We start from the raw sequence: 22349 nt of genomic DNA on the forward strand, positions 1-22349 counted from the left end.
ATTATGCTAAACAATCATAACAACATTCTAGAAAACAAGTTTTCCCTATTACTTATATTCAAGACGGTACTTCAGTGAAACGGCAAATAATTTTCAACTATAGGTGCGACGAAATTTTGGACTAGCTGGCAATCGGAGAGCGAACGTCGAGCTGTGAACACGTCAATTTGTTTCGTGTTGGCGACGGGGGTATTAATTCTTAAATCGTGTAAAGATGACTAAAAAACGTTACCCATTTACTTGAAAAAGAAAACATGTCAATGAATATATTATTATTGTTACTAATAGAATAATAAACAGAACATTAAATGGACGCATGTTGGATTTATATGACAAATTATATTTCGTTCGGTACGAGTCATTTGCACAATCCGCGCATGGCCTAGCCACGATCTTTTTAGACCATGCCTCAACGGAGGTATAGCCTTAGTACTACTAGATAATTTCATAACATTAGTGTTTTATTATTACTGTTAATTATATACCCTTCATATACAGCATTTTTTAAATCATGTATTTTACCTATCTACTTCATAATTTATCAATTATTGACTTTTAAAGTTATAAAGAATATATTCAGTTTTAGGTAATAAATCAATTAGAGTCCTACAAAGTTATCTGAAGAACGGTCAAAAATGGAACTACCATATGGACGCCATTTTGAAAACGACATTCGAATGTTAGATTCTGTCCCGTTGCGAGTCTTGATTGGTTAGTTTTCGATTGTGGCTCCCTCATCCATTCTTCATATAAGCTTGCAGGTCTGTAAGGTTAGGTAAATATTAACAAATTCGAAAAATAAATGAAAAAAATATATTTCAGATTTATTCTCATATTTTATTTGTTATAAACGGCTAAAATATGATTTATAAATAACTGAATTGATATGTATATAGGTACAACAAAATATAGAAGTAAACTTACGTTTAAGTAATTAAAGTATTAAAAACATTTTTTGATGGATACAGGAATATATTTTTAATGAAACGATATTATATTATTACATTGAACATCCCATCCAATTAAAATATAATAATATTCCTATTTTTTATTATTTATATCATTAGGAAAACCCGTGTTTTCTCTATATAATAACGGTTATTAGAGACTGCACACATATTATATAGCGTTCATTTGATATACATTTTCCTCTACACCTATACGTTTTCAACATAAAGCTAAGCAAACCGACTGTTCATACATAAATTAGGCAATTATTTCTCAATCTTTGCTCGAAAAAATAAATAACTAAAAAAGCGCAGTTTTTCCTTTAATAATACATTACTTGAAGCAATTTGTCAATGCTAAGTATAAAAATAAACCACAAAACGTACCTGATGGCCAATTTAAATTCATCGAATGATTTTTTAATAATCCATACAAGTAGTCAAAGGTGTTTTTCACAATAAAGGCTAGGCACTTACTCAGTTCAGATCAAATATTTTTTAAGTTTCACTTTTGTTTATCATGGCTTTGGGTTACTAAATAATGTTAAATACAGAAAAAAACCTGTGTTTGAATCTGATTCGGTCCACGATTGTATTTTTTGATTTTTCTTATTGGTATTGAAAAATTGCCAGGAAAACACATGATTAACCAAACATATTCTCTTGAAGCTTGTAGGTCACTTCTGCTCTTAATAAAGCATTTTCCCCTGCTCTCACGTGGTATAGTTTCCAATTACGATGTTCTGGTAAATTTGAATTTTTATGCACCCGTCAATTACATGCGTGGCATGTCAGGCTCACCTGGCACCAATAGCGAGGGCTGTACGGCTGGTCAATGCACTCCCTAGAGCTGATGTAGACATTTTTAGTGATGTGTTGTGCATTCTGTTTTTAACAGTCTATTTTATTGTTTAAATTGTATTTTTTTCAATTATTGTTGTTTTTTATTTCTTTTTTTTTATTTCTCTTCTATAACATTATTTTTTGCTTTGTTTCTTCTTTCTCTACCTTGTTTTTTCTCTAGTTGATTTACTTGTCCTTTTTATTCTAAATATCATGCTGTGAACGTCTTGAATTAATAATTTGTTATGTGCTCAACGTGTCTTTTTTTTAATAAATAAATAATAATTACAAGATAAAAAGAACTTTTTATATACAACGTTTTTAAATTTTCTGTTGAATCATATAAACTTGACTTGCTAGCTTAAACGATCAAATAAATTTGTACTTGATAGAAATAATACTGAAATGTTATTTTGATTTCCACAGTAACGCACGTATATATTAATAATTTAGTTGCTAGGACCATCCGCTTAGCAACCAATAATGGTGTCGAAGTAACTTTTCATACAAAACAGAATTAACTGAAAATGAATTCAATTCTACTTAAAGATCGCTAAAAGTATTAAAATAAATGCATTTTCATCGTGTTCTGATATATTTTAAAAGTTTCAAATGTCTAGCTAGTCGGTAAGTTAGTTAAAAATCGATTGCAAGATTTGTACCGGACAAAGAACCACCGGACAAATGAGAATACGAGCTAAGAAAAACGTTGTAAAAAATAAAAATAAAAAAATACCTATCTACAGTTAAGACAATTTTTGCTTGATTGAATAATATTTCATTTGATGATTAAACAGAAAAAAATAATTATAATATTTTTGAATTAACGTTTAATTACGTATTTAATGTTAACAATTTAAATCAGTGATGACTTTATGTTATTATTGATTTACTGAGAAATATTCTTACATAAAATTAATAGGCTGAGTATTCAATTTTCATTCAAATTACAAGCCTTTTGGTTATTTTGTCATCCACGATTAAGAAAACGTGTCTAACCAAAACGTATTTTTTTTAATATAAACATTGCTTCAGCAATGAGTACATAAGTAAACATTTTTAGTTATAGATATAGGGAGCCTATAAACGTGACGTAATACTTATTTTAATTTAATAACTTTGTACTTATTACCATAATAATTGTGCTAACAATAGATTCTGGATCACTGTTTATGCAACAGATTGTTGTATATTAGAGTAGAGTCAGAGTAACCTAACAGGTTGAGCAAGTGGCTAAGATCCATTTCTCGTAAAAAAAATCTGTTAATACAAAACATCCACTCTGTGGACGCCTATATGATCTTATTAAGTTCGGATATGGTAAAAAAATTAAAACGAAGTTTTTTATAAGAATTTATTACTCACTTTCTCATCAACCCTTATTTTAAGGGTGTAGAAAAAAGGAAGATAACATTATAAGAATCAGTATCTTTAATACGATGATACACAAATACACAAATTACTTTAGACAGCATTCAAAATACTGTTTTTTAAGACTGTGAGATTTGAACACTCATCTATCATTATTCCCAGGAGAGTATTTTAATCAATTATGCTAGCGGTGTACGATAACTTGAGTCGGTAGCTACCTGGCATCTGTGTCCAAATTCTACTCTGTCGAATATTTGCTTTAACATTTTTTTTAAATTTATAAACCTTCTATATATTCAACCTTGAATGAATAATAATTTAAATAAAAACAATTTGTATAAATATTGCTTGAAAAAAATAATCAGGATTTGGATATAAAAGCTTTTTCTCCATATACATAATGTTATATCGACTGTTGAAATGAATAACTGCATAACATATTTTAGATTGCATCGTGAGTTCAAAGTTTTTATTTGCATTTGCTCTATTTTACCACGTTTTTATTAGCTCGTATTCTTGTTTGTCCAGTACAATTTTTTTCTTGTGTATCCATTCCTAGCAACTAAATTATTAATATATTCGTGCGTTACTATGGAAATCAATATGAAATGTAAAAATGACATTTCAGTATTCTATATTTATTCAGTATTTCTATCAAGTACAAAAAAAAGTATTTAATAATACATAGAATTGTCAAGTTTATATGATCCAACAGAAATTTAAAAACGTGGTATATAAAAAAGTTCTTTTTATCCTGTAATTATTAAGTCAATATGGTTCTGTCATTATTCTATAAATAATAAAGATTTTTTTTTAAATATTAATACATCACATGTCATGTCACTGATGTTTTTGTAAAAAAATCACACAACATTTCCAGAAATAAGTTTATCTGGACAATCAGATACTATCGAGTTAAATAATATTTTTTTTTATGATATCAAAAAGAAAAAAATATTGATTTTTCTAATAAAATAAAAATACATATATACTCTTTTTGGACACCGTGTAAGTAGTCGGCAGCTGTTCAAACGTTTTCCAACACACACCGATGGTTCACCTTGATAATGTGGAAAATCTAACACAGACGTGTAATTTGTAGTCAGGCGTGTGAATCTCATAGATTATTCCAACCAGTAAATAAACGATCTATTCAGGTAATCAAATTGCGAACGATTGACAACTCAGATAATGATATAACTGTGTATTTACAATGTCCGGGAAATTGAATTTTCTATATGTACACTGATTGGTATTCATACGCGAAACATAATACGAAGATAACCCAAAACATATATTATAATATTATATTGTTGCTAAATCTTTATCATAATATCGATGCCCGAATTTCTAATAGGAAACCTTAAAATAATCAGCACCAGATTAGAATATCTATCATATAAAATAATAAATTATTCAGACTTCTTGCAAACCTATAAATTTCAGTCCCTTACATCTAGGAAAAAATATTCCCGACTGTGGAATGCTCTGGGCATCATTTCAAAATCTTAAATGTCAAAAACCGTGGAAGCTAGACAATGAATTTTATTTTTAAAATATTTGTTAGTTGTAAATGCAGTGAAATAAGTGGAAAGCTTGTAGTGACATCAATTGGCGAAAATAATAAATGAAAGCTCGAGCGGTAATGCAGTTTCCTGTATTTTCATTTGCTTAAAAAAAACAAATGTGTCATGCTTCCACTTATTATCATACCCCGTTTACACGTGCATGGATGTACTGTGCACAGTAAGAAAACGTATGGGGAAACATGTATAATACCGCCTCTACACTGCATGGCTTTACTGGCAGCATTAATGAGTATTTTAAACCATCGTGACAATTACTGTTTATATGTAAATGTGCTGACTGTCACTCCAATAAACGCGAGGTAGTGAAAATTGGTCAACGAAAAAATCCTACTGTCACATGAAAATTCAGAAGCTTCCAAACTTTTTTGATTCATGCATGCAATCTTGCCAACTGCAGGATAATACACGTTTACCCATACATTTTCTTGTTATGGCCGCGCCAACAGTAAATCCATGCACGTGTAAACGGGGTATTAGGGAGCAAGAAATCGTCGGTGATTGCAACTTCTACAGATGTCCCCGATCTGGTGTGTGAGAAGTGTATTTTACTACTTAGATGAATGAAGTACACTGCTAATTTCTGAAGTAATTGACAATATTATAGAAAGAGTTAAAAACTGTCATGAAAAAACAAACGTCATGAAAATAATATTGATGGTGTTCAGTCAAGATTGTATTAGCAATTTTTGGGAGTATTTAAAATACCATATTCAAAAAATGTTCTAGTAAAAGTTATTCCGTAAAGGTGGGGCAACATTTTTTAACATAGTACTTGGGGTGAACAATATATTAGGAACTATTTATATATATAGGAAAATACTTTCGAACATTCAACATTCACAGACATTTTCAGGAACCAATTATGTGCGAAAGTCGAGGTCCTCCTGTACTATTGATTTAAGTTTAGTATTTTTCCATTCAAGTTATTTTAATAACACACCAATAGCAAATGCCATTGATGAGTGTTTACAGTACATAAAGATGCCAACATTTGGAAAAATAATAAAGATTCAGAAGTTTCGCATACTATTGTTATTATTTAATATTATATACTGTAGCATTGTACGTAGAGTACAGCGAGTTGTTTGATGATGCTATAAAGTATCTTCTTTTGCGAATTGGAGCAAATCCTTTATAATTTTAAATAATTCAAAATTATAACCATTAGAAGAGGTTAGACCACCTGATTGTAATTGCGACTAGCTTAATCCTCAAGTAAAGAAAATAAAACTATTTTCAGCGACCGATAAAGTCATCAGCCAATAGCGATTTTCCCCAATAAGGCATGGTGAGCTAAACCAGTCAAGATAATAACATAATCTCCAGTTATACTAAGTATTTTTTCTTTTTATTGTTAACTGTAAATGATTCTAACAATCTGATAAGTAAATTAAAAAAGGCGGAAGGAGGAGATAATAAGCATAATAAAAAAATGAGTGGGCTACAATACCTACCTATAAGGCGTGAGAATCGATTTTATTGGATAACCACAAACAAATATTTTTACGTAAAAAAATATTAAATTATCCTATATTGATGAAGTATCATGTGGGATAGAATCCAATTTTATTTTAATAAATGTATTGTATATTATATTATGTCTAAAAACAACACGTCCGAGATAATGCAAATAGAGTTTTCTATAAAGCCTCTATTAACACACACAATCTGTATTTAACTCTCTCTTCCTTTAATGATGATACAAGAACGACTTGTATACTGCAGGTTTGACTGGCAAGAGGGAATGAACGTGGCCTCAGCAAAGAGAAAATAATAATGTTGACTTATCTCCATTTCCGAAACTGAAGTTACAGGGTTGTAACCAAGGTGAGTATAAAACATTTGGAAACTTGGTATATAATACGTTGCAAAGATTTTATAGATATCTGGTTTAGTGTTTAGTACAGGACGCATGTCAATTTAACGTCTGTTTTCAGACTATCCAAAATGTCATGATCTATAAAATATTGACATGTATATTAAAGATTTTTATTTAGTTATATGTAGATAAAATTCACGTCAAAAACAAACATCAATCATTTTCTTCATAACTAATGGAACCTTCATACAAATCTCCAGATCAAATATAACGTTTTATTTGTCATAATTTTAGACAATCGGAAACTGGTCATAAATAACTTATACGAGTTAACCCATTGTCGCTCAAACCGCAAGAATTCGTAGTAAATACTTATTGTGAATGGTTTTTGACAAAGGTATAGCGTTAGAGTTGACAGGTGATCATATTTTAGCATACCTGTACGTTGTCTGAGAAATTATATATTATATTATAGTCACAGTGAGACTTCTATATTCAATACCAGTGATTGTCAACCGATGCAACGGAATAAACTCTAGTACCAGGTGGGTCGTTAGGTGATTTTCAATTAATAATGATAGGTACTAACCAGGGAACTCAGAAATAATGGGAACTGAAATACATTACGGGTAAGGCGAAGCAGGTAACCGACTCGAGTAAGGAAGAATCTAGGTTAAACTTACACACGTGTTAAGAATACGTTTTACGTCGAATACTAAAAACTGCTCTATGGTACTGTTCTATGGTACTAACAATCCGAAACTTTCATCGATAGAAATCCCTAATAAAACCGAGTCTCAATAGCCAACTCATGGCCCCCACAAGGGGGGGGCTGACAGGGCTTTAGCCTGGGGGGCCGGGTTCTGGGTGGGCCTGGCGTGGTGGGTTGATCAGATAAGTAAGATAAACACACATCACAAATTTGCTTTAATAGTTAAAAAAAAAGGTCGCCTATGGCGCTCTTGTACTTCATGACTATTAATATTTGTTAATTTTAAAATCATATAATTGAACGATGTAATTTTTGATTATTGCGTAGTGATCGACAACTCCATGATGAAAGTAGATGTATTAAAAATAGTTAATAATACACTGAATTAATTTGAGCCCTTAATTTGAGCTGTAACAAAATTTGAAAAATTGCACACAGCCTTTCACATAAGAGATATGTAGGGGGCCCGCCAAAGACTCTAGCCTGAGGGCCCGCTTCAGGATGTGGGGGTCATGAGCCAACTAGTCTAATTATGAGTGGGAAAGATTTTAGAAGATATTTAGTTTCAACATACATAATATGATAATCTCATGACAGATGTCATCATCGTCCTGTAATTAGTCACATTAAGCAAGTGGTAACTAGGCCAAGCTGACAGAGTTTGCAGGAAAAACCACAGTAACCTTTGAATAACCAATGAGTTCAATAGTCTGGAGACAACCTGGGTATTTCCGTGGTAATTGAGAATATTGTAGAAAAAGTAAAACATTGTCGGTGAATTTGTTTATACAAAATTAGTTATTTTAAAATACCATCTACAAAAAGTGCTCCAGCAAAAGTTATTCCTTAAAAGAGTGACAACATTTTTTAGCAGAGTAGTTAGTGAACAATATATTTTAATATGAAAAATAATACTTACTGATTTATGTTTGGTATTATTCCATTTGAGTTATTTTAATAACGCACCTATGGCAAATACCATTGATGAGTGTTCATAGTTCCTGAAGATACCGATAGTCTGGTTAACAAAAAATAATTCAAATGGAAAAAAAAACAAAACTTCAATGATATCGTCAGGTGGAACTGTAATGTTCTCTCACCTAATTAAAAATAATTACAAGATAAAAAGATCTTTTCATATAAAACGTTTTTAAATTTTCTGTTGAATCATATAAACTTGACTTGACCAGCTTAAACGATCATAGAATACTGAAATGTCATATTGACATTTCATTTTGATTTCCATAGTAACGCACGTATATATTAATAATCCAGTTGCTAGGACAATCCGCTTAGCAACCAATAATGGTGTCGAAATAACTTTTCATACAAAACAGAATTAACTGAAAATGAATTCAATTCTACTTAAAGATGGCTAAAAGTATTAAAAAATGCATTGGCATCGTGTTCTGATATATTCTAAATGTTTCAAATTTCTAGCTAGTCGGGAAGTTAGTTAAAAATCGATTGCAAGATTTGTACCGGACAAATAAGAATACGAGCTAAGAAAAACCTTTGTTGTAAAAAAATATTGCTCAAATGTAAAGCGTCAAATATTCACGAAAGCCCTTTTGGCTTAGCAATAGCAATATTTATAATTATATTCTGGAGTTTCTGGAGTAAACTTGTTCTATAATATGATAATTTAGAAATGATAGGTAAGTTATAAGTATATTCATATGCCAATGAAAACAAAAAATGGGCTTGTCTGCCCTTGATAATTGAAACAACTACAATTTTACATATCAATTTAGAATTCCATCAAGTGTCAATAGACCCTCATCAGATTGGTGCTTATTTTGAATGCTCCAATTAAAAAAAAATATTGACAGATGTTCTGTAATGCAAAACCAATCATCAAAGCGATCAGCCCAAAAATGGCTTACAGAACTGTAGAATTTATACTAGTGTGATTCTCACCATCATTGTATTATAATTATTTCCATTGTGATTTATTACTCCGCACAATTTCCTTGATTAAATAATAAATTATAAAATAATAGCTTGCCTCATTATATGATAAAGCTTCCTCAATTGCCGTATATGTATATGCGAGCATCCCACCTGTCTTTGTTAAATAATTCATGTATGTATATGTCGCACAAAAAATAAATACCGACTTCTACTGAGTAGGCCGCGACAAGTGAGATCGCGAATCAATTGAAATGCAATTGGCAGCTGTTATTTGCAAATGACTAACAATCAGTCAGATCATCCGGTCTATGAGCTTCTAGAATAATAATTACTTATATATTATAATTCGGGTCTAGGACGATTTGCCACCGGACAACTGGACGCCACGGAATTCGAAAATAGATAGACGTTAGATACTTATAGGTACTTTAAAAAAAAATATTCAATATTATATTATGAGTTAATAGTTGGTAAGAATGTAAATATGCAGACGTGAACAATGATTTAATCATGCATATGTTTAAGTTCCAACGAAAAAAGAGTTTTTTATGTTATATAAAGCCGTAGGCATGGTAATTCTCAATCCGCGATAAAGAATACATTATGTTAAGAGTAAAATGAATTCAAACTACTAAGTAGTAGATAGAAACTGATTAAAATACCTCGTCTACCCGTGTCTACGACAGTGCGGCGTCCAATTGTCCGGAGGCCAGTCGTCCCATTCCCTATAATTCTAAGTAGATAATAATCTTAAGGGCAGTTAGAGAAGATGGCATGTGGATGTCCTGATAATTATGTATTCACTTCATGTGAAGAAACTTCAGGAAACTTCAGGAAATAAAAACTAGAATTGAGACCGCAAGGAGCGCCTTTCTCAAAATTAGACGACTCCTTAGAAATCGAGATCTTAACCTAGGTCTGAGACTGCGTATGGTACGTTGTTATGTGCTCTCAATTCTTTCCTATGGTATGGAAGTATGCACGCTAAACCAAGAGATGTCACGGTTCGCGATGTGGCTGTATAGACGCATCCTCGAAATTCCTTGGACTGACCGGGTGACAAATGTTGAAGTTCTCAATCAAATGGGGAAGGACCGAGAAGTTTTACGTAGTATCAAAACCGGGAAACTACAATACCACGGCCACATTATAAGAGGACAAAAATACAGCATTCCCCAACTTGTCATTCAAGGAAAGATAAATGGGAAGCGTAGCAGAGGACGGCGCCGCATTTCGTGGGTTAAGAACCTCCGTTGTTGGTACGAGTGCAGCTCCACCGAACTGTTCCGGGTAGCAGACGATAAAGATAAGATCGCCTTGATGGTGGCCAACATCCGTTAGGGTATGGCACAATAAGAAGAAGAAGAAACATTACAGTGGCTAAGGGCAGAGGGCACACTAAACTTTGTCAGTCTTACGTATTTGTTTTCATTGACCAAGACCACAAATAGCACACCGTATTAGTTAGTTTTTAAAATTCAATAAAACCCTGCGAAAACCAAGCAATAATAGAGATAGGTAATCATAATAGTCAAAAAATATTCGTATATCTATAAAATATCTAAAATTATGCCATTAAATCATATATCATAATTAAGTATTTATTATGGTTTGGTTTAGGCAATGCTCAATGAATTAAAAAGAACTAACCAATACCATGTATAATAAATTCAACAAAAACAAATAAATATGACTGAAAAGTGTGCACTATTTTTATCGGATCCCCCATAGCATACTTAAACTATTATGGTTTTGTTTAGGCAGGGTTTAATCGACTTTTAAAAACTAACCAGCATCATCTGCAATTTGTATTTTTACATCAATGAAAACAAATTAGTATGACTGGCAGATTTAGTGTGCACTAGTTATGTCGAATCTTAACTGCCTTCCTTCACCCCTCGCCACTGTGAAACTATCACGTTGAATAAATATAAAAAAATGCAAAAGCTGCAGCACCACCGATGCTCTTTGATGCAGATAACGCAATCGATTTGACAGAAAACTTAAAAGGGGCATCAAAACAGTTGAAACCAGTCATACAAATATGAAATTATACAAAAATTACACAAGGTTTAACAAAATGTCTTCAACTAGCATCACAACAGGTTATAACCACTCAAACAAATACTTATTCTACACAAAAAAATAAACCAATATTCTTCTGTGTCATCACTGTCATCTTCAATAATAATTATTTTCAATTAAACGTTGTGATTTTAGGAATGAGATATCTACGTTGATATTTTTACTTGGTACGTTGCAGGGCCCACTGCAGTCAGGCCGTGACACAAAACCGTAAACTTCAATTAATAGTAGTTCAAGTTATTGTTCATACATCGAATGCTATATGGTGTTTGTAATAAACGATGAGTGTTGTCTATTAAAGTAAATGGTAATAATTTCAACTAAATATGCAATCAAAAATCTTCATTTACTGCCGTTAGATTGACCGTGGGACGTGACGCGATATTGTGCTTGCTCTATGTTCTAATGGTGGTGCGTAATAAGGTACAGTAAGTAGCAGTTGAATGTTAATTATTTATTAAATAAATATACCGTCCTCCAAAAATACGCACCTATAAGTAGGTATTCTAAGTGTGACCAATAGTAAAATAAAAACTATTTAATAAAACTATGTTTTGTCTTCAATCGTCATGTAATACAACGCTCACCCATTCTAGAAAGCAATAGATATAATAGCTAAGAAACGATTAATAGCTTTATACGTCATAAAATTATAAAGGCGAGCTATGTACATAATCCCAGAGAGTAAAATATAACTTTGAAAGCTAAACTGTATCAAAGGGCATTTATGATGCTTGGGCAAAATAAAGGAAGTTGCCAGGAATCGCCTAATATAAAAAAGCCAAGAATTATAACGATGTCTAATGAGTGACCTATCATCATGTTTAATGCTTATGTTGAAGTTTCATGTTAGTATACATTGTTTTCGCCTGCGGTGCTACATTGATTTGCAATATAAATAATTACAAGATAAAAAGAACTTTTTATATACTACGTTAATTTTCTGTTGAATCATATAAACTTGACAATTATATGTATTAATAATTTAGGACAAATAAGGTAATTGTCAACAAATAATTTTTTTTGCTATTTTGCAACAAACAAACAAATATAGAATACTGAAATGTCATTTTGATTTCCATAGTAACGCACGTATATATTAATAATTTAGTTGCTAGGACCACCCCCTTAACAACAAATAATAGTTAAAAATCGATTGCAAAATTTGTACTGGATAAACAACCACCGGACAAACAAGAATACGAGCTAAGAAAAACGTGGTAAAATGCCATAACATATGTATGTATGAATTTTGATGCTGTTAATCGACTGTTTTAGGTCAGTCATAGATATTGATGAATTAAACTAAAAAAATGCAGGTAATTCCCAACTGCTTTACTCAGGCACAAACGCTAAATACATATACCTATATTTTATTATGTTGTGATCTTTTTTGTGCTGTGTACGCAAAAAATTGTCGTTTATTTGTCTTCAATCTAAATGTAATTATTTATTTTTGTGTTTACATATTAAAGTTTCTTATATTTTTTTTTGTTTAAAAATATCTGTGTGTATTTGTGTTCATTATTTGTACACATATACACATTAAAGTTGTCTGATTGTAAATAACTCTAATGTTTACGTGTCATTAACAAACCAAAAAATAAATTACACACTGAAAAACGAATGAGAACGAAAAATGCTAATTCTTCACTAAAACCCCAAAGTTCTTGTCGATATCTATCTATCTATCTATCATTCTAATATTCTAAATTTTAATTTTACATTTTTACATTTGAATTAACTACAATACCTACGTACCTACTTCTAAATTTGAATTGATTTATTAATTATTATCGCCAAACAAACGTGGAATATAGTGAAATGAAAATTAAAACAATGTCAGGCAATTAGTTAAATAAATAACGTTGTTATCCATACCAATATTAATAGTAATTTTATATTTTTATTGATTTAAATATCGACATAAAAAACTGAAGATATTTTCGGTTCAAATCAAAAAATAGAAAAACAATAACCTGAAAGATAGATAAATAACGCCATCTGTTAACGACAACATGAAGTTTAACTGTTAAATCAAAGCACTTTGTATAAAATCTCAAACTAATCATAGATTTCATTCGAACTAACCAGAGATGTCGCTATTTGATTAAAAACAATATATTTGTTAGAAAAAATCAAAACACACATTTTTAAGTATCTGAAAAGCTTGTCAAAAAGCACATAGCTTATATGCTTTTATTTTAAACTATTCTTTGGTTATTTAAAAAAAATATCAAATAAAATACTTACATCATATAATTTAATATGACTATTTTTTTACTGACCTCTTTGCCTCTGCATCAGCGTCTTTTGCTGCCCCTGTCGGCGCTGCCTCCTCACGCGCGCCGAAAGGCTGTCCCAATCATGAGCGTCCTCCATTCCTGGATCTCCGAATTTTTCACCTGGAAAGAAACACTTGGTAAGAATTGGTTTTGCTTACTTTGAATAGGTTCATATAATCTACTTATAATATTTTTACCACATTAAGGTTGTCACTTTCCATGCTTACGGCATTCTCAACTGATAGTTATAATAAATATATCACAATAAATAGTGATAACTCTGTTTTGTGTTCGCTAATGGAAATCCTTACCAACGGACCCTGATCTTTCACGTGGTCTTTTGGAAGGTGTATGCCAGTGATTAGTCTCGACGGATGTTAATCTTCGGTGTTGTTTATTCGTCAATTAATCTCAAAGTATAGTTACATGGTGTAATATGGGAAAGAACTCAGTAGAGTTTGGTCCGCAGTAAAATAACTCAGATAGGAGAGCTAGAGTTGAATTGTATTAGAATCATATACATTATAAATAAGAAAAAAGTAATTAAGTAATGTTAGTGACACTTAGTTTATATAGAAGGGTATTTATATGTATGGAATAATACAGCCAGATAGGGTGGATACATTGGGGTTGATTAATAGTAAGTACATTGCAATAGTCGAAATCACACCAATCAAATATTCTCAACAAAAGATATTTAATTAGTAACTTAGGGTGTCGAAGTCGATGAATTAAACCAAAAATAATATATTATTTGTCATTGGGGAGATATCATGGAGAGAGAAGTTATAGATAAATTATAGCTCAAGCGATAAAGACCAACCCCGGGGAGATATTCAAGTTTAGCAGAATTATGTGGTAAAGCAAGAGTGGATACAACAAGAGAAGGCCTTCATCCGGCAATAGATCGAGAGTGACTGAGATGATAATTGAAATTATATTAGGATATAACACTATTGACATAAAAATCAAAAGATAATACATATTGTATATCATTGTGTACCTTCTTCGGTGTCCGCGTTGTATCTCATTTCCCTTGCCAGTCTGGCTCCACCTGCCATATGGTCAACGTATTCCTGATCCTTGGTGCGCCTCCACCTCTCACCAGACTCCTTCTTCCTCTCCAGGGAACCGCTGCTCAAAGATTTACCCTGGAAGCAAAGAAAATTACAATATTAGTATTACTTCGTCTAAACAATATTAATTAATTTATTAGTTATAATCAGTCTTTAATAAACTAATTATTCTGAAAATAAATATGCCTACCATAGGCGAGAATCACCAGTACCATCATGAAAATTGAATCCACCAGCGGCGAGAGGTGGAGGTAGGCTATTAATATTTGACATACATACCTAGTGCTTACTAAATATTATCAATCACAATTATTTGTTTTCATAAAACTATGAATACAATTTGCAGATAGTGTTTGTTAGTTTATAAAATTCAATTTAATCCTGCCTAAACCAACCCATAAAAATATGATAAAGGCAATCTGACAAAAATAGTTCAAACTTTTTCAGTCATACTTATTTTTTGTTTACGTTGAATAAATGAAGAATACATAATATTACAGTTGGTATAAGTTAGTTTTTTAAATTCATTAAGCCCTGACTAAACTAAACCATAATCGATAAAAATAATCTTCGATCTATAAAATATATTTTGACTATTATCTACTATGGCTTGGATTAGGCAGGGCTCAATTGAATTTTATAAACTAACAAACACTATCAACACATTGTAGTATTGGATAATGAAAGCAAACACGTTTGACTGACAAAATGTAGTGTGTACTATTTATGTTGGATTTTAACAGCCTACCTCCACCTTTCGCCACTGAAATCCACAATCAAACTTGATATAAATATTGTCTTTACAGTTATCGTACAAGAAAGTGGATGTTGATCATTCTCTACACTTATTACATAAGTCCATCGTCTGAATCTAATCACCATGGCCCCCACAAGGGGGGGCTGACAGGGCTCTAGCCTGGGGTCCCGAGCTCAGGAAGGGCCCGGCGTGACGAGCTGACCATACCGAGATAAACACAGATCACAAGTTTGCTCTAATGGTAAAAAAATCCCTTTGATGATATTAATAATTAAGACTATTTGGTTGTATGATGCAATTTTTTACTGTGTGCCGATACTCAACAACTCCATAATTCAAATGGATGTAAGTACATATTAAAAATATAAAGAAATGCTAAAAATAAACCATTAAATTTGGATAACGCTACTGCAGCGCGTCACACTGATTTTACCCTTAGCGATAGGTAGGGAGGGCCGCCAAACATCCTAGTCTGGGGGCCAGCTTCAGGATGTGGGGGCCATGTTAATCACACATTGAAAACATGACTTCAGAATATGAATCAGCCAACTAATAAATAGGTAGATTATTAAAGTTATAGATAAACGAAAGCACAGTTACGTTAGGTATCTACTATTTATTTAATAAAAAAATCTTCAATGTGATTGATGTCAGATAATTTATCGCTAGTGAGTCCCACAATATAAAACAATTCTCTTTTAGGTAGGTACGTATTACAAGTAAGTAATTGAATTCAAATTGAATCACAATATAAAAGTTAGATTTATATTTTTATTATTACCATGTATCAGATTCCATGTGTCTTGCATTTAATTGATGACCCGGAGTATACCTTGTAATTTGTATTATGTACTGTTTTGAAGCTATATTGAATTACTTAGCATATTCTAAGTTCAGTTTTTTTTCGATGATAATAATAACTGTATTTTTATCGAAAAATATCTAGTCATGAACATTACAACGGGATTAGTTTTTTAAAATAGTCAATTACTCAGTAATCATCTTCTCACGAATCAATCAATGTACCATGCTGATAATGATTATTGGATAGATAGCAATATTCATCTTTCTCTTATTAGATCTTATCTAAACAAATAAATGTATTTATAAATATTCGATTAATTTGATTTCTTTTATTTTGTTAACTGTGAATTCATGGTGGAACTGCATTGTATTGTTGTTTTTATTTAATAAAACGCATTTTTTTTGTTGTACTTATTCCACTTTTAATCAATAGATTAGGACCGGTTTCGTCCGCCTCAGAGGGACGAGAGTTGAAAATGTCCCTCTGAGGCGGACGAAACCGGTCATAATCTATTGATTAAAAGTGGAATAAGCACTACAAAAAATGCGTTTTATTAAATAAAAACAACGATTAATTTGATATAACAGTATTTCTCAATATGTGGCACCCACGTGAAAGATTTGACATGGGCCAATATTATATTATTATGGTTTGATTTGGGGAGGATTTAATCGAATTTTAAAAACCATCGACAATTTGTATTCTTATTTCAATGAAATAGTATTAAAGTATAGCTGACGAAGTGTAGTGTGCTCCATTTTTGTCGAATCTTCACAGCCTACTTCTACCCTTAGCCATTGCTATTTTTGTAAAGATATGCCCAATTTATTGTGAGAGGTTGTTTAAAAAAACTTCAAACTAAGAAGACAGAACCTATATACTTTATTTGAAAGTAAAACTGAAAAATCGGTTACAATTGCGATACAGGACACAGCGAGCACATCATTTTTTCTAGCGGCGCAACAACTCAAAATACAATATGATCTAATACCACAGAGGGTCTAGGACGATTTGGCACCGGACAACTGGACGCCACGGAATTCGAAAATAAATAGACGTTAGGATGTTGTTTTTATAAAAATATTTCCAGTAAAAACATGTACATTAAATTTGATTATGCATTCGTTTTGAAAATTCTTCTCTGTTAGATGAAGCTCTTAAGTATTTTCTGTGATTTTTATTTTATATTTGGGTGAATTATAAGTTTGTGCGATTCTAAATATAAAAACAAATAAAATAAATGAAATTATTGAGATGGAGTGATGTCTTACACATCGTGCTAGCAAAATTGTACGTATTCATTTTGCCTTAAAACAGATGAGATGTTCTATCGAAAATAGATACCGTATAGAATATTGAAATAAATTCCTTACCTAAATAAACCACTTAAAAATACGTTATAAAAACCACCGGAATACAAAGGATAGACAGAAAAAATAAGTAAATTAGAAATGCAATCATAACATCGTATAATTTATATAAAATTCTGGTAGGTTTTCATATCAAATCGTACCTATCAAATATCTGATTAAAATGACAGCGTCATTATCAAACATTTAATGCCAATCAATATCAAACGAATGTTCTTATTGAATCTAATAAAACTTGAACAGTACTGTCTGCAATGCTCCATGAACAACGGTTTTTTTTTGTATCTCAATGCTATACGAGAATTTCTTTCCGGTAAGCAGCTTACGGTAAACTGTGCTACAGCGAAATTTAATACGTACAATTTATATTTAATCCTTCCGCCTATCATAATATGTTACATATCATACCTACCGAATATCGCCGTAAATACTAATTCAAAGAGTTCCATCATAGCCAAAAAACAATGATAATTATTTTTATATTATAAGTATATTACGTATATAAATTTGTTTCTATATTTTTACTTTCATTTTTTAATTAACTTGTTTGTCACAATAATTACCGTCACATTGTGTAACATTACACCATCATAGCAAAGAAAAACAATTGTGTTCAAAAACAAACATACACTAGAATACAATACTACAAATAATATCGATCCAAACAACAGCCTCCAGTTTGGTCTGATGTATGGCTGAAACTGTTCCGGGGAAGGCATACATGTTGTATGACTCCACTACAGTTAAATAATTATAATATATTCCATTATCTTGCAATACGCTTAAGTTTTGTCCGAATTGTCCAAACTTGGTCACCCAGTCCTGTCTTTTGTCCAGACTCGTTCCTTCGTCCAGATTTTTAAGACTATTTCTCACATTTAAATTTTTAAAATATAATTATGTACTTATGTCATTTTCTTCAAAGCAACGTTGGTTGATATAATATAATTACATACGTGAACGAGAAAAAAGAGCCAATAAGACGTCAGTTGGTGTAACAACTTTCAAACCTGCCAAGTGTCCGGTAATATATATCCCTAATTTTATTTGTCGACAGTTAGATACCTACGTCAGTAAAATATTACATAACTCTAACTAAAGGAGTACGCGCACGTTATTTTGAGAAATACTGCGATATAATGATGACTGCGGTAGGCTTTTCAGCAGGTAAAAGAGTGATCATTTAAAATGGTTATTTTATCGCAGATATTGAAGGCAATTATAGTAAACCGAGAATTCTTACAGCGGTTGTAAGGTAATTATTATCCGATTTTATGGCCACTATTTTAATATGATAGTATTATTTGGTACTGTTCAGTTATCAGGAATACAGCGGAAAACACATTGTGAAAATAGCCGATAAACTGGATTATTTGTTAGGTTAACCTAACCTAAACTAATCCAAACTTACAAATAATCCAGTATATCGGGTATTTTCAAAATGTGTTTTCTGCTGTATTCCTGATAACCGAATAGTACCTATTATTTTACTATAGTATGAACATTTATAGCAGAAAATATATAGACATTCTTTAGATATTTTTTTATGATTGATATTTTCTATATATTAATATTTTATGCATTCTTATTAATTTTTTATTGAAGACTGAATATACCTAAATAGCATTTAAAAATGTTGCATTCTTTTTATTGAAAATACATCATTTAAAAAAAAACATACCTCCTTGAAAAAATCCTTTGACCGCATGGAATTCGAACACACGCCTGTCACTTGACAGGTGAGTCTTCTTCACCAATTAAAAAACCAACTCAAGTTTCTTCTTGCAAATAATTCATACTAACTATGGTATCCGAGATTTAAGTTTCGCCAAAAATGGATATCGTAATTTCAAAAAATAAGGTGATATTATAACTAAACTTATTTATAAACAGTATCAGGTAAGAAGTTGAAATTATCTATCTAAAAATCTTTGCTATTTATTAATTTATCATATTATTAACTTCGTACCGAATAAATAAAAAATAATATATATCTGGGGCCTAGTGGTACAAGAGCCTATAACGGATTTTGGGCATTTTTAATTAAATATGAGAAAATACGTTAAAATTTACCTTCTTTCAATGCTATAAATACCTATTTCAGCCTATGTAAAATGAATGATATAAGAGCACATTTAGAGTGTATGTAAAAATAATGTGTCGGCATATTATTTTAGAACAAGAAATGTTCAGTGTTGACATAACGATTCAAATTTTTTAAATTTCCTCATTTTCCAGTATTTTCCAAACACAAACTGTAATTGTCCGCCTTGATCTTATTAATTTATATTTTATATAACCCGGTTTACATGATGTGTATTGTAAAATTTAATAATATTGATTGTTGATGAGAAATAGCCTGTACGGAACAATTGATATATTTGCCATAGGCACTTTTAGCAGTAAGTCCCAGATAAATATGTTTATGTATGTGTAATGGATTGAGATATTCGGAGACTACACGCAAATTAATATTGAGGGTTTTATATAAAATATTTTTCATTAAATGTATACAGTTTTTCAAAATTTGAAACAATCTTTAATGTCAGCTGTATCTGAAATTGTAATATTTTGCTAAGTGATGTGTATCTTTGTACCGACGAAATGTTAACAACTTTCAGATAATACATTTATCAATAATTGAAAACAAGAGCTAGCAAAAACTAATAATAAATTACCCGTTACAAATACTTGCCCACCTACTTTGGAATCAGGTAGTTTTGATAATTAAGAGACCGATAAAGTGAAAACTAACCACAAAATCAAAAGCTACATAGCTTCTTCTATTACCGGTCTAAATTATTAACGTATCGTTTTACGACCATTGTCCAATTTCAATCTTTATTGGTCTATAACTACTGTATATTGATGATTCGTTTAATGCAGTGATACCCAACCGAGGCTCCGCGAGAATTCAGAAAAGCTCGCCCAAAGTAGATACATCTTAAAACTTTTTTTTAGCAGTGAGCTTAAAATAAAGGTTTAACGTGACTTGATTTTAAGTAATGGGGTGCATATTTGGGAATTTGAGCTTGCTTAGCTTTCGATATCGCATCGTAGTTATTATCAAACTACAGTGAATTTCACTTGCCAAGAGAATGAAGAACCGAATGAGAAACAGACGAAGTAACAAAAATTGAGGAATTCAGTTGTATTCAAAACTCTTATAATATATATGTATATATATATTATTCGAATACGTGATTACCTACTGATTATCGTTTAATAATATTCTACTGGCCGTGGCATACCGTACCTGTAGGCATTTTGTATGTCGTTTAACTCATTCATTGCTGACTAGATAATGATTTTTTAATTACCACCTTTAAAATGCACGTTAATTACATCGATCGACCACCTGGTCATTACGCACCAGGTACGTCTTCGACGTCCAAAGTATTTTAAGCCAAAATATTCTAAGAGGGTGACAGGTTAAATAAGGAATACAAGATTATGTGAAGATTACAAAAAGTTCTCCTGTGGAAATATTATCCTATCTATGTTTGCAGAGCATATATCTGTTTAAGATAACAACGCAGAAATTGCAGTAGGAAATGAATTCAGATAATATTTGAGACTAAAATATTAAATAACGCCATTTTAAGTCTGCTTCGGTATATGGCTTAGCACGACCATTTTGTATTTTATCAGCCTGGACCTTAATGGTGTCAGCCAAATAGGGGTTCCGCCAAACAAAAATGTTGAGAATCACTGGTTTAATGGCTTATTTATATTTTATACTGTGTCTGAGAGTGATTTTAATCAATTTCATCGGTAAATAAGATCACGATGTACAAACTTTGTTTCGTACTTTCAAACGAGTTTTTTTGAGCAGAGAAATTATTCTTTGCAATATATTAATGTAATTAATAACATCAACACAGTGAATGGTTAATGAAATTTGGCTGAGTAATTTAATACACTTTCTTCAAGGTCACTCAAAAATTAATATAAATTTTGTCATGAATCCACGCATTAGGCCAGGAAGGGTTGATTTTGGTTTTGATGCTGATTAATAAAACATATGGCAGAGGTAAGGGTGTCATTTTTAATATTTACTAGAGCTACAACACACTCTTGTCGTGCATACATACATATACATAAGTTATAAAATAAGGGTTTTAAAACAAAGTAGTTTGTTAATTCTTAAGGGGGACATGCTCAGCGTAGGTCGAAATGCAGCTTTTGTTCTATTTTCAAAGCATGATCCTGGGAATTCCTTAAACGTTGTAGATAATCTATTTATATAATTTTGATTCAAATGTTCAAACACGCACGTTAACATCATTTTACTCCCTACTTCAATTTTAGTTTGTCAATTTATGGCTACGGCCGTATGTTGTAGCTTAACCACTGGAGAATGCCAAAAGAAACGGCGTATTTCAAAAAAACACTACCTTATTCTTAGGTCAATAATTATTATAAAGCAATCATTATTCATAGGATGTTTATCATACTTGAATGGTCAAAAACATAGCTTATAATCAGTATTTGAATTTTTTTGATTAATCACAGAGATTGTCAATATAATTTTTCATCGTAAATATTTTACTATAATAATGTCGACCATAATTATACTGATAGTTTTATAAATGCGTTAAAAAATAATAAATGTAAAAAATCTTAACACCACTGCACATTTATGTACTGAAATATGACTATATTCTAAAACATTAGAGCGAGAGGTTTAAAGGAATGCTATTTTATGTAATAAAAATACTTTATGCAGTCATCAAATGTTTAAAATAAACATAAATGATAATATGGCTTCAAAAT

The 22349-nt window shown here is 31.3% G+C and overlaps 1 protein-coding gene across 4 annotated transcripts in view; it reads right to left on the minus strand.

Moving 5' to 3' along the window:
* Positions 1–22349, minus strand: part of chas (chascon) — a 445618-nt gene that overhangs the window by 43994 nt on the left and 379275 nt on the right. For all 4 annotated transcript variants that reach the window (XM_085944590.1, XM_085944587.1, XM_085944588.1 and 1 more), the window contains 2 exons: positions 14569–14716; positions 13569–13685 (listed from right to left, as the gene is read on the minus strand). In XM_085944590.1, the coding sequence (XP_085800716.1) occupies positions 13569–13685; positions 14569–14716 (265 nt within the window). The remainder of the gene's footprint in view (positions 1–13568; positions 13686–14568; positions 14717–22349) is intronic.

Source organism: Rhyacophila brunnea, unplaced genomic scaffold, assembly GCF_057557595.1.
Source record: "Rhyacophila brunnea isolate RB1 unplaced genomic scaffold, BYU_Rbru_1.0 scaffold_17, whole genome shotgun sequence".
In the NCBI taxonomy this organism is placed as follows: Eukaryota; Metazoa; Arthropoda; class Insecta; order Trichoptera; family Rhyacophilidae; genus Rhyacophila; species Rhyacophila brunnea.